The sequence below is a fragment of the Rutidosis leptorrhynchoides genome, chromosome 5 (genome assembly GCF_046630445.1).
Source record: "Rutidosis leptorrhynchoides isolate AG116_Rl617_1_P2 chromosome 5, CSIRO_AGI_Rlap_v1, whole genome shotgun sequence".
In the NCBI taxonomy this organism is placed as follows: domain Eukaryota; kingdom Viridiplantae; phylum Streptophyta; class Magnoliopsida; order Asterales; family Asteraceae; genus Rutidosis; species Rutidosis leptorrhynchoides.
In genome coordinates this window covers 366,727,336-366,739,102 of record NC_092337.1, presented here as the reverse complement: position 1 = coordinate 366,739,102, position 11,767 = coordinate 366,727,336, and the positions used below count along the sequence as shown (strand labels likewise).

At 36.8% G+C, this 11,767-nt stretch overlaps 1 protein-coding gene across 1 annotated transcript; it reads right to left on the bottom strand.

Moving 5' to 3' along the window:
* LOC139846823 (probable leucine-rich repeat receptor-like protein kinase At1g68400) lies at window positions 1–3,647 on the bottom strand. Its single transcript, XM_071836358.1, has 2 exons — window positions 2,150–3,647; window positions 1–751 (listed from the first exon to the last, which is right to left on the bottom strand). The coding sequence occupies exons 1-2, from the start codon at window positions 3,516–3,518 to the stop codon at window positions 87–89; spliced, it is 2,034 nt and encodes a 677-aa protein (XP_071692459.1). The 5' UTR covers window positions 3,519–3,647; the 3' UTR covers window positions 1–86.
* Between the last annotated feature and the right edge of the window lie 8,120 nt (window positions 3,648–11,767).

The following is an 11,767-nucleotide window of genomic DNA, read 5'->3' as shown; positions in this document are numbered from 1 at the left end:
ACAATAACAATGAACAACATTAAACCCTACTTACAGCCCATGAAAACACTTGTATCAGCCAAAAACAAAAATTCCTCATGTCATAACTACTCACTGGCTCGATATGTATCATCAGACACAGAAGGTGAGTCGGACACCGAGTCAACCATCTCGTGACTGGGTGACACCTCGACTCCCCGTATTTCCTCGATCATTTTCAAAACATATCCCATTGTAGGCCGTTGATCAGGTGCAGCAGAAGTACACGACATAGCAATTTGCAATAACCCAACCATTTCCTCTTCGATATCCTTGTACCTCATTAGCTCAAGATCAAAAACCTCAGCCGTCCATTCCTCTCGAACAACTGATTGGACCCACCTAGGCAAGTCAACGGCTCCCACATACCCGGTCTCACCATTGTCCACTACTGACGGGCATTTGCCCGTCAGTAGCTCCAATAGTAAAACCCCCAAAGAGTACACGTCAGATTTCTGTGTGGTCTTTCGGGCATCAATTGTTAATAGCTCGGGTGCACGGTATCCGTTGGATTTTGGGGCGGTTGTTGGCGGCGCAAAGGCGGATAAGCCGAAGTCGGAAATGCAGGCGTTGCCGGTTTTGTCGATGAGGATGTTTGTGGACTTGATGTTGCCATGAGTTAGTTTAATTGATGTGCGAGAATGGTGAATAAAGACTAGTCCTCTGGCTGCATCTGATGCAACCTTGAGCCTTGTGGTCCAGTCTAATGGTGTTCTGCCTGGTCCTCTGTTACCTGTTTCATGACATAAAATAAAAATAAAGTTAAAAAACGAAAAAGTAAAACATAAGAATTTTAGTTGTGTGGTGTCCTTTTCAACAAATTGTACATCTTTCAATACATAGGGTGGAGTTCTTTAAAGTATTTGACCAATGTACAACTTTGACTTGTTCAAGTACAATGCATTATTGATCAAATAAAACAATCTACCTAACATGGTAAGAAACATTTAACTAAAACATCACAAGTAGTTCTATCAAGTATGTTAGTAATACTAATACTATTGAACTAGAATGTTAAAAGGTTGGGAGTGTTAGCTGTTATTTAACATATTACATAATTCTAATAGATGGAGGGTACAAGTCATTGAAGCATGATGCATTGCATGAATAGTTTGTAAACAAAAGAATACGAAAGAGGGTGGTCTTGATTGAAAACTTAAAAAAGGAAAAGAAACAAACAGAAAAAGAGAAAGATAGGGGTAATGAAAGATAAATGACAAGTGGAGCAAAGTAGGTAAAAAAGGATATAAATACAACTGATTTTGCAGTTTCCCAGATCAAAAGAAGGTGGGGCAACCTGCACTTGCAGGTGTTATCTGAATTTCAGCCATTATAGCCCCCCTCGAGTAAACATTTAACAGAAACAGTCCCCAATGTTAATAAAATATTGTTGCAAATAAGTTATCAAAAATCATCTATCATGAAAAGTGATGAATGTGTTGGTGCATGTAATCTCCGTCGTAGATGATTTATCGTTTAATACATTTGGTCATGTAACAACGTATCTTGTTTACTGTTGATTATATATGTGTTTGTGTGTGTTTATTTATTTAAACAAATCAATATGTTAAACTGCATACACAGTCGACCGTGTGTGTCCACACACTCGACCGAGTGTGTCTGTGATGCAGTATATATACGAGTTAAAGCCTCTTTTGTGACGTTACACATCCCTACCACCCTAATCGACTGGTTTTCGTTCCTTTCGATCCCTAATACAAAATACCACCGAAATAACACATCTAAGCATCTATCTAATCTAGATTCAACCCTAGGTTCGACCCAATCGATCCCGACACGACCCATATCTCGGTTTAACTCGTTTCTAGTGAATTTCGCCTCTAGTTACGATCATAAGCAACCTAAGATCCATCGACGTCTATAGAATGAATGACTAAAAGGCAATATCTTAGGGGATAATTCAATTAGTTTAACGAGACCCTAAACTTTCTCATTAACAAAGCATAAGCTTAACAAGACCCTAAAGTTACTGCTAACATAGTTAGAATTAGAATAAATGAATAAAACCTTTTAATGATAGCATTATATATAATTATATAATTATAAGATAATATATCGGTTATAAGATTATGTATTTAGTTAAAGCATTTTAATGAAGATGATAACGTACCGTGAAGAAGCCAGAACAAGTTACCGTTACTCATGTACTCATAAACCAATAACTTTTCATCTCTAGCAAAATAATAAGCTTTCAAACTAACGACGTTAGGATGCCGTAACCTCCCTAAAACCTCCATCCGTTCTTCAAACTCTTTTCTACCACCAATCACCGCCGCTTCTTTCAACCGTTTCACCGCCACTACATTTCCGTCATCTAACACCGCTTTATACGCCGTCCCAAACCCACCTTTCCCCAACATCTCAGCTGAAGCTCTCAATAAATCCTCCAACTCAAACTTCCTTTCTCCTTCAAAAAAGACCATTTTACCCCTCTCAAATCCGCTCTGCATATTCGGGTTCGGATACGGACTTGATGAATAAACTATTTTCTCACCTTCTAGAATCTGCGACGACGTTGACTTTTTCTTTGACTTTCCGTTATAATTACGCCAGAAGTAACAATATAAAATTAACGACACTAACGCCAAAACTAAAACATCACCGACTATAATCGCTATAATAGCAAACGTACCAATCTTACTGTTACCGTGACGGTTGCCGTTACTCCATTTTTTACCAGGTAATGACGTCGTTGACGGTATTGAGCTCGGTGATGACGCGACGAAGGTGCTCGGTGCCGGTTTATCGACCGGCGATGCTAGTCCGGGAATCTTAGGTTCCGTACAGTTTGATAACGGTGAACCGCATAAAAACCGGTTGTTTGAGAATGAAGATTCGGGGAAGGATGAAAGTACGGCCGGAATTGAACCGGAAATAGAGTTACCGGAGATGTTAAAATCCTGTAAGTTCTGTAAATTTAAAACGGAAATCGAACCGGAAAACTGATTTTGCTCGAGGCGTAAGGTTAACAAGTGGTTCATACGGTTAATCGTCGACGGAATTTCACCGGAGAAGTTGTTGAGCGATAGATCTAGCCGGTATAAACCGGATAATGAAGTTAACGACGGCGGAAACTCCCCGGAAAACTGGTTGCTGGATAAAAAGAGTAGCTTCAGTGAAGTGAAGCTGGAAAGATCTGGAACAGGGCCGGTGAGGTTGTTACGTTTGAGAGAAAGGATACGGAGTTGAGTTAAGGAAGTGAGTGAGTCGAACCGGCCGAGTAAGTTGAGGTCTTCGAGAACGAGTCGAGTGACTCGGTTGTGGAGACAAGTGACGCCGAAAAATGGGGAGGAAGTGTTACATGGATCGGAAGATGAGGTCCACGTGGCGAGTTTGTTTGATACGTCGGCTGAGGATTTGAATGAGAGAAGTGGAGCGAGGTCTGGGTGGGGTGATGACGTGGCGAGGAGGGGAGTGACGTGGATGGTGAGGAGGATTAGGATGTAGAAGAGGGAATGTAGCAATGGTGGTGGTGACATTATTGAGTGTTTGTGGAAGAAATGAGTGGTGGCTGCCCTGTGGTGGTGGGAAGTAGAGTTTAGAGTGTGGAATGGAGTGCAGGGTGAGCGTAGAAAATGTGAACGTTAATTGTAAATGGTGAGAATACACGTGACTGAAATGTTTTCGGTTTCAGCCCTTGTACTTTTGTCTAATTTTAGAAGAGACTCCATAGTTTTTCAAATTAAACTATTACACCTGTCCGGGGAAACAATTGCACATGAAAAAGTTGATCTTGTACTTACTAATTTGGAACTTTATTTCCATAATTTGGAACGTGTTTTATTTATTTAGTTAATTTTGTATCGTGGACGTAGTTTAAATATCAACTAAATTAGCTCCAAATTATTTGAGCTGCATTATATATGGACTTAATGGCTGATATTTTTTTATAACATACTCCCTGCTACCATCTTGATAGTACAATATACTATAACATTCTTTTTTGAATTGTTTTAAATTAATAGTTCACTAAGAATAATAAAGTATATTTTCTTTATACCTTTAATTTTTGCATAGAAAACAAAAATATAGGTAAAAATATGGGTACAACTCTAAAGAAAAAAGAAAAAGTAAATGTAACAGTCACTTTTTCCTAAACTGTGTTTTGTTTGTAGACTAATAATATGGGACGGATGGAGTAATAACATTCCTAAAAAATTATTTCTAATGTATTTGCAACAAGCAAAATAGAAAATACTATGGAGTAAAATATAACAACAGCCACAGGTGATGGTATCTCTACATGTCTTTGATTAAACTATCAACATTTTAAATTTATTGCACTGCATATACAAATAATACATCAACTTATGAATTAATCAAAAAGTAGATGGACATATACCCTTGTTAAAATACAATGCAAATTTGGTATTGTAAGACCCGAATATTTTATTGTACATATGTGTGTATAAGTTATTCAAGTTGTGGGGTTTAGGTTGTATTTAATTAAAAGGCAAAAGAAGCTGAACTGGGCATTTGACGCGCCGCGCGGCCTTATGGCGCGCCGCGCCATTACGGGCTGACAGCCCACTTTGTTTTTAATCAAGATATTTTGAGGGCATTTTGGTAAAACCACTTAAGGTCCGACTTTAAGGCTTGGATCAGTTGTTAGGAGTGTTATTTACTCCATATTCACCCACCTTATCATCTTCCAATCAATTCTAGAGAGAGAGTTAGATTCTAGAGTGAGAGAACTCAAATTAAGGAAGAAGAAGCTTGAATCGGGTCAAAGTGCAAGCACTAAAGTTGTTCATCTCCTCAATTGCTACGTTTTGATAGTTGTGGTAAGCCCTAAACCTAACTTCCTTGTTTTAATTGTTTAAGAGCTAGGGTTTGTGTAGGTGATGAACACTAAGACCCATTTGTTGGTAAATTGGGTGTTTTGGGTGAATTTTGGTCATATAGACCCAAAGATGACTAACTAGGGTTTTCAAAGTATTAAACTATGTTTATGAGCCTAAATTGGTTAGTTGATGTACTAGCACACTTATATATATGTAAAAGGGTGTTAAGTGGGTTAGTGGGTGACCCGAAATGGGTGTATTGGCTTTAAATGGTCAAATGGGTCTTGATGGACTTAAGTGGGTAAATGTAAGTTTTTGATGCATAAACTTTGTGATTGAAAGGTGTTTTAAACCCATCTTGGTTAATGATTAGGGTTTTGGTGTGTGTCGACCCAAAATTAGGGTTAAGGGTTCAAATGGGTTGAAATTGCACCTTGGGTCAAAATGACTTAGGAATGGTGGAAGAATTGGTTGACCGACTTGAGTTTGCGTTTGATAATATGTATAATGTGATAGGTACGTTACTTTGAGGTTTCGCAAGCTCGGTTATCTTTCACGAAGACTCTAAGGTGAGTGGAATAATTATATGCGTAGGTATATAATGTATCTATTTGTTGTAGCGTGAAATGTGTAGTGTCGAGGTGTTAAGACACCACGTTTCACGTGAAGAGTGTAGCATCGAGGTGTTAAGATGCCACTCGGGTGTAGCATCGAGGTGTTAAGATGCCATCTAGGAGTGTAGTGTCGAGGTGTTAAGACACCACTCCGTAAAATAAGGAGTGAAGCATCGAGGTGTTAAGATGCCACTCGGGGTGAAGTGCCGAGGTGTTAAGGTGCCACCCTAGGGGTTAGTGGTGCGAGGTGTTAAGTACCCTAATGGATGTTGTGAACACCGATGGCGTTTTCGCGAGCGCCGTTCCCTTGTACTATTGGTTAACCATGGTTTGTGTTGTAGTGTGAGCATATTACCTTTGTACATGTTATATATGCTTGTGATATGCTAGCTTGATTATTGGAGGTTATAGCTTGTAAATGTGATGATAAGCTAATTGTGTTTGCTAACATGTTTGCGGTATTTGTGTAAGTGATTGCAAGTAGGTATATTATATATGTACTCGTATAATTATTGCATTCACTAAGCTTTGCTTACCCTCTCGTTGTTTACCATTTTATAGGTTCGGTTTTGGACAAGGGTAAGGGCATCGTTTTGGACTAGAGATCCCGCTTGATGCTAGGGGACGCTTTTGGCTTTAGTAGCTCTTGGAGTTTGACCGATAGTTGGGTAGTTTAATCCCAAACGCCATGCTCATTGTGTAGTTTGGAACTTAAACTTTTTGGTGGTCGAAACTCTTAACTTGTATTAAACTTGTAATTTAGGTCGTGTGGGCCCCGCTTGTAAAACATTGATTTTATGTTTGAAACAGGTTAGTGTTACATATTTGGATGTATGTTAAAAAGCGTTTCGTCTAAAAGTGTCGGGAACTAGTCAATCTTTTTCGCATTTTGAGACTTTCCGGACAGACCCGAATGGCGCGCCGCGCCCCTACCTGGCGCGCCGCGTCAATTCACTGTGAAGCAAAAAAAAAATTTTGTATTTAAGCGTGGTTTGGTCGAGGGTTGGTTCGGGTTGTTACAAGTGGTATCAGAGCATGGTCTAAGAGATTTAGGCGACTTGAGATAGGTGCCTAGACTTAGACTTTATTGTGTATGCACTTTTTGCGGGACTTGTAGGAGACGGGTTGGACCGGGGATTTGCTTAGTGCTTAGGTCTATGTGAACTAACCTTGCACTAATCGTTTTGTGTTGTTTTAGCAATCATCAAGCGAGATAGACGTTGTACTAGCAAGTTAATGTGACGTGCTCTCGTAACAATGATTAGCTACCATTGTTACGGGTTCAAGACGTGTCAAACAAGCAATGTACGACGAGTATCAAGCAAGATGGGGCGGTGTGGTATATGTATGTCGTTCCTTTTCGTTTTGTTGTTTAATCTATATGCATTCTTTAGAATGAAGACGGAAGATGGAACCGGAACGGACGCGCCTATTCATGAGGGGAAGGATGAGTTAACATTAAGGATTGAGGCGGAGTTCGAACGCTATATCTTGATTTTCGCCAACAAGGTTAAGCAAGTTCTCCAAGAGTCGTTCGAGGGAATAGTGACCGAGATGGTCCGAGACCAAGTGCCTAAGGCCGTGAAGGAAGAGTTAGAAAAGAGGGTTCCTAAACCTCCAGGTGACGGTGACGAAGGAGCAACTATGGGGATTGAATCTCATGCTCCAAAATTTGCTGATCACTCTTTGGGTAAGAGAAAGTTCGAATCAAGAGGTGCTCCTAGTAAAAGGGCGAGAAGTACGCCCGAAGGTGTTGAAAAAGTGAAGAAGAAGAGTAAGAGAGGTTATGGGCCTACGTGCTTTAGGTGTGGAGGACGAGGTCATTTGGCACGGGATTGTACGAGTGTACCTTTAAGCACGATCAAGTGCTTTATTTGCCAAAAGAAGGGACACCGAAATTCGGAGTGTTCCGAATCATTTGTCGATCGGGTTAGGAGGTTAGAGCGTGACTATCTGATGATCAGTGAAGCGCAAGGGTCCAACGATGATGTTTCAGGTATTTTCGTCTTTGGTACAAATATGCCTTATTATTGTTTATTGTGTGCCGATGGATTCGTGTATGAATTAGAGACTTAAACTTTGTTTCGCGGTCAAATTAGTCTCAAGTGAGCGTATTTTTCAAAGGTACCCATTGTAGTGACCCGAACTTTTCCATGTTTATATATATATTAAATGAAATTGTTATTTACATGATTAAGTGTTTCCAACATGTTAAGCAATCAAACTTGTTAAGACTTGATTAATTGAAATAGGTTTCATATAGACAATTGACCACCCAAGTTGACCGGTGATTCACGAACGTTAAAACTTGTAAAAACTATATGATGACATATATATGGATATATATATATATATATATTTAACATGATATTATGATAAGTAAACATATCATTAAGTATATTAACAATGAACTACATATGTAAAAGCAAGACTACTAACTTAATGATTTTGAAACGAGACATATATGTAATGATTATCGTTGTAACGACATTTAATGTATATATATCATATTAAGAGATATTCATACATCATATTATCATGATAATATAATAATTTAAAATCTCATTTGATATTATAAACATTGGGTTAACAACATTTAACAAGATCGTTAACCTAAAGGTTTTAAAACAACACTTACATGTAACGACTAACGATAACTTAACGACTCAGTTAAAATGTATATACATGTAGTGTTTTAATATGTATTCATACACTTTTGAAAGACTTAAAGACACTTATTAAAATACTTCTACTTAACAAAAATGCTTACAATTACATCCTCGTTCAGTTTCATCAACAATTCTACTCGTATGTACCTGTATTCGTACTCGTACAATACACAGCTTTTAGATGTATGTACTATTGGTATATACACTCCAATGATCAGCTCTTAGCAGCCCATGTGAGTCACCTAACACATGTGAGAACCATCATTTGGCAACTAGCATGAAATATCTCATAAAATTACAAAAATATGAGTAATCATTCATGACTTATTTACATGAAAACAAAATTACATATCCTTTATATCTAATCCATACACCAACGACCAAAAATACCTACAAACACTTTCATTCTTCAATTTTATTCATCTAATTGATCTCTCTCAAGTTCTATCTTCAAGTTCTAAGTGTTCTTCATAAATTCTACAAGTTCTAGTTTCATAAAATCATGAATACTTCCAAGTTTGCTATCTTACTTCCAATCTTGTAGAGTGATCATCCAACCTCAAGAAATCTTTTTTATTTACAGTAAGATATCTTTCTAATACAAGGTAATACTCATATTCAAACTTTGATTCAATTTCTATAACTATAACAATCTTATTTCGAGTGGAAATCTTACTTGAAATTGTTTTCGTGTCATGATTCTACTTCAAGAACTTTCAAGCCATCCAAGGATCCTTTGAAGCTAGATCTATTTTTCTCATTTCCAGTAGGTTTATCCAAGGAACTTGAGGTAGTAATGATGTTCATAACATCATTCGATTCATACATATAAAGCTATCTTATTCGAAGGTTTAAACTTGTAATCACTAGAACATAGTTTAGTTAATTCTAAACTTGTTCGCAAATAAAAGTTAATCCTTCTAACTTGACTTTTAAAATTAACTAAACATATGTTCTATATCTATATGATATGCTAACTTAATGATTTAAAACCTGAAAACACGAAAAACACCGTAAAACCGGATTTACGCCGTCGTAGTAACACTGCGGGCTGTTTTGGGTTAGTTAATTAAAAACTATGATAAACTTTGATTTAAAATTTTTTATTCTGGGAAAATGATTTTTATTATGAACATGAAACTATATCCAAAAATTATGGTTAAACTCAAAGTGGAAGTATGTTTTCTAAAATGGTCATCTAGACGTCGTTCTTTCGACTGAAATGACTACCTTTACAAAAACGACTTGTAACTTATTTTTCCGACTATAAACCTATACCTTTTCTGTTTAGATTCATAAAATAGGGTTCAATATGAAATCATAGCAATTTGATTCACTCAAAACGGATTTAAAATGAAGAAGTTATGGGTAAAACAAGATTGGATAATTTTTCTCATTTTAGCTACGTGAAAATTGGTAACAAATCTATTCCAACCATAACTTAATCAACTTGTATTGTATATTATGTAATCTTGAGATACCATAGACACGTATACAATGTTTCGACCTATCATGTCGACACATCTATATATATTTCGGAACAACCATAGACACTCTATATGTGAATGTTAGAGTTAGCTATACAGGGTTGAGGTTGATTCCAAAATATATATAGTTTGAGTTGTGATCAATACTGAGATACGTATACACTGGGTCGTGGATTGATTCAAGATAATATTTATCAATTTATTTCTGTACATCTAACTGTGGACAACTAGTTGTAGGTTACTAACGAGGACAGCTGACTTAATAAACTTAAAACATCAAAATATATTAAAAGTGTTGTAAATATATTTTGAACATACTTTGATATATATGTATATATTGTTATAGGTTCGTGAATCAACCAGTGGCCAAGTCTTACTTCCCGACGAAGTAAAAATCTGTAAAAGTGAGTTATAGTCCCACTTTTAAAATCTAATATTTTTGGGATGAGAATACATGCAGGTTTTATAAATGATTTACAAAATAGACACAAGTACGTGAAACTACGTTCTATGGTTGAATTATCGAAATCGAATATGCCCCTTTTTATTAAGTCTGGTAATCTAAGAATTAGGGAACAGACACTCTAATTGACGCGAATCCTAAAGATAGATCTATTGGGCCTAACAAACCCCATCCAAAGTACCGGATGCTTTAGTACTTCGAAATTATATCATATCCAAAGGGTGTCCCGGAATGATGGGGATATTCTTATATATGCATCTTGTTAATGTCGGTTACCAGGTGTTCACCATATGAATGATTTTTATCTCTATGTATGGGATGTGTATTGAAATATGAAATCTTGTGGTCTATTGTTACGATTTGATATATATAGGTTAAACCTATAACTCACCAATATTTTTGTTGACGTTTAAAGCATGTTTATTCTTAGGTGAATACTAAGAGCTTCCGCTGTTGCATACTAAAATAAGGACAAGATTTGGAGTCTATGTTTGTATGATATTGTGTAAAAATTGCATTCAAGAAACTGATTTCGATGTAACATATTTGTATTGTAAACCATTATGTAATGGTCGTGTGTAAACATGATATTTTAGATTATCATTATTTGATAATCTACGTAAAGCTTTTAAACCTTTATTTATGAAATAAAGGTTATGGTTTGTTTTAAAAATGAATGCAGTCTTTGAAAAACGTCTCATATAGAGGTCAAAACCTCACAACGAAATCAATTAATATGGAACGTTTTTAATCAATAAGAACGGGACATTTCAGTTGGTATCCGAGCGTTGGTCTTAGAGAACCAGAATTTTGCATTAGTGTGTCTTATCGAATTTGTTAGGATGCATTAGTGAGTCTGGACTTCGACCGTGTTTACTTGAAAAATGATTGCTTAACAAATTTTGTTGGAAACTATATATTTTTAACATGTGAATATTATGTGATATATTAATCTCTTAACACGTTTGATATTATGTGATAGATGTCTACCTCTAGAACAAGTCCCATTGACTCACCTAATAATAATGAAGAGTCAAATGTAAATTGGAATGATTCGTGGACTGATTCACAAGTTCCCGAAGAGGAACCGGAAGAAGAGTCGGAACCGGAAGAAGAATCAGAACCGGAAGAGTAGGAACCGGAGGAGGAAATAGAACCGGTGGGGGAAATAATAAAACGGTTAAGTAAAAGAAAATCCTCAACCAATCGACCAAGGTTAATTATGGTCAATGGTGTTTCCGCCAAGGAAGCAAAATATTGGGAGGATTACCAATTCTCCGATGAATCGGATTCCGACGAGAATTCCGATGATGTTATAGAAATTACCCCAACTGAATTTAAAAAGGCAAAAGAAAATAATAAGGGAAAGGGCATAAAAATAGAGAAATCTAATTCCAACCCCGATGAACTTTATATGTATCGTCAACCCCCGAAGCCCTTAAGTTGTAACAATGACCCGGGAACCTCTAAATCACCAGGTTTTTCTAAACCAATGTAGAAAACGACGGCTCGTATTAGGGGAACATCATATATCCCTAGAAACTTGGCAAAACGAACCAAAACCGAAGATGAAGAAACGAGCAAGTCGGAATAAGATAGTTGTATTCGTGTGGTGTAATATATGTAATATAGTGTGCTTATGCTTTATGATATATGTAAAAATTGCTTGTATTAATAAGTAATTTTTTTATGAATCTAACTCTTGTCTATT

What these genes read in the sequence shown, in the direction of transcription:
- LOC139846823 (XM_071836358.1), bottom strand. Translation starts at nt 3,518, where the DNA reads ATGTCACCACCACCATTGCTACATTCCCTCTTCTACATCCTAATCCTC. An exon ending in CTTGTTCTGGCTTCTTCACG is followed by an intron (nt 752 to 2,149) that starts GTACGTTATCAT and finishes GTCATGAAACAG; the next exon opens with GTAACAGAGGACCAGGCAGA.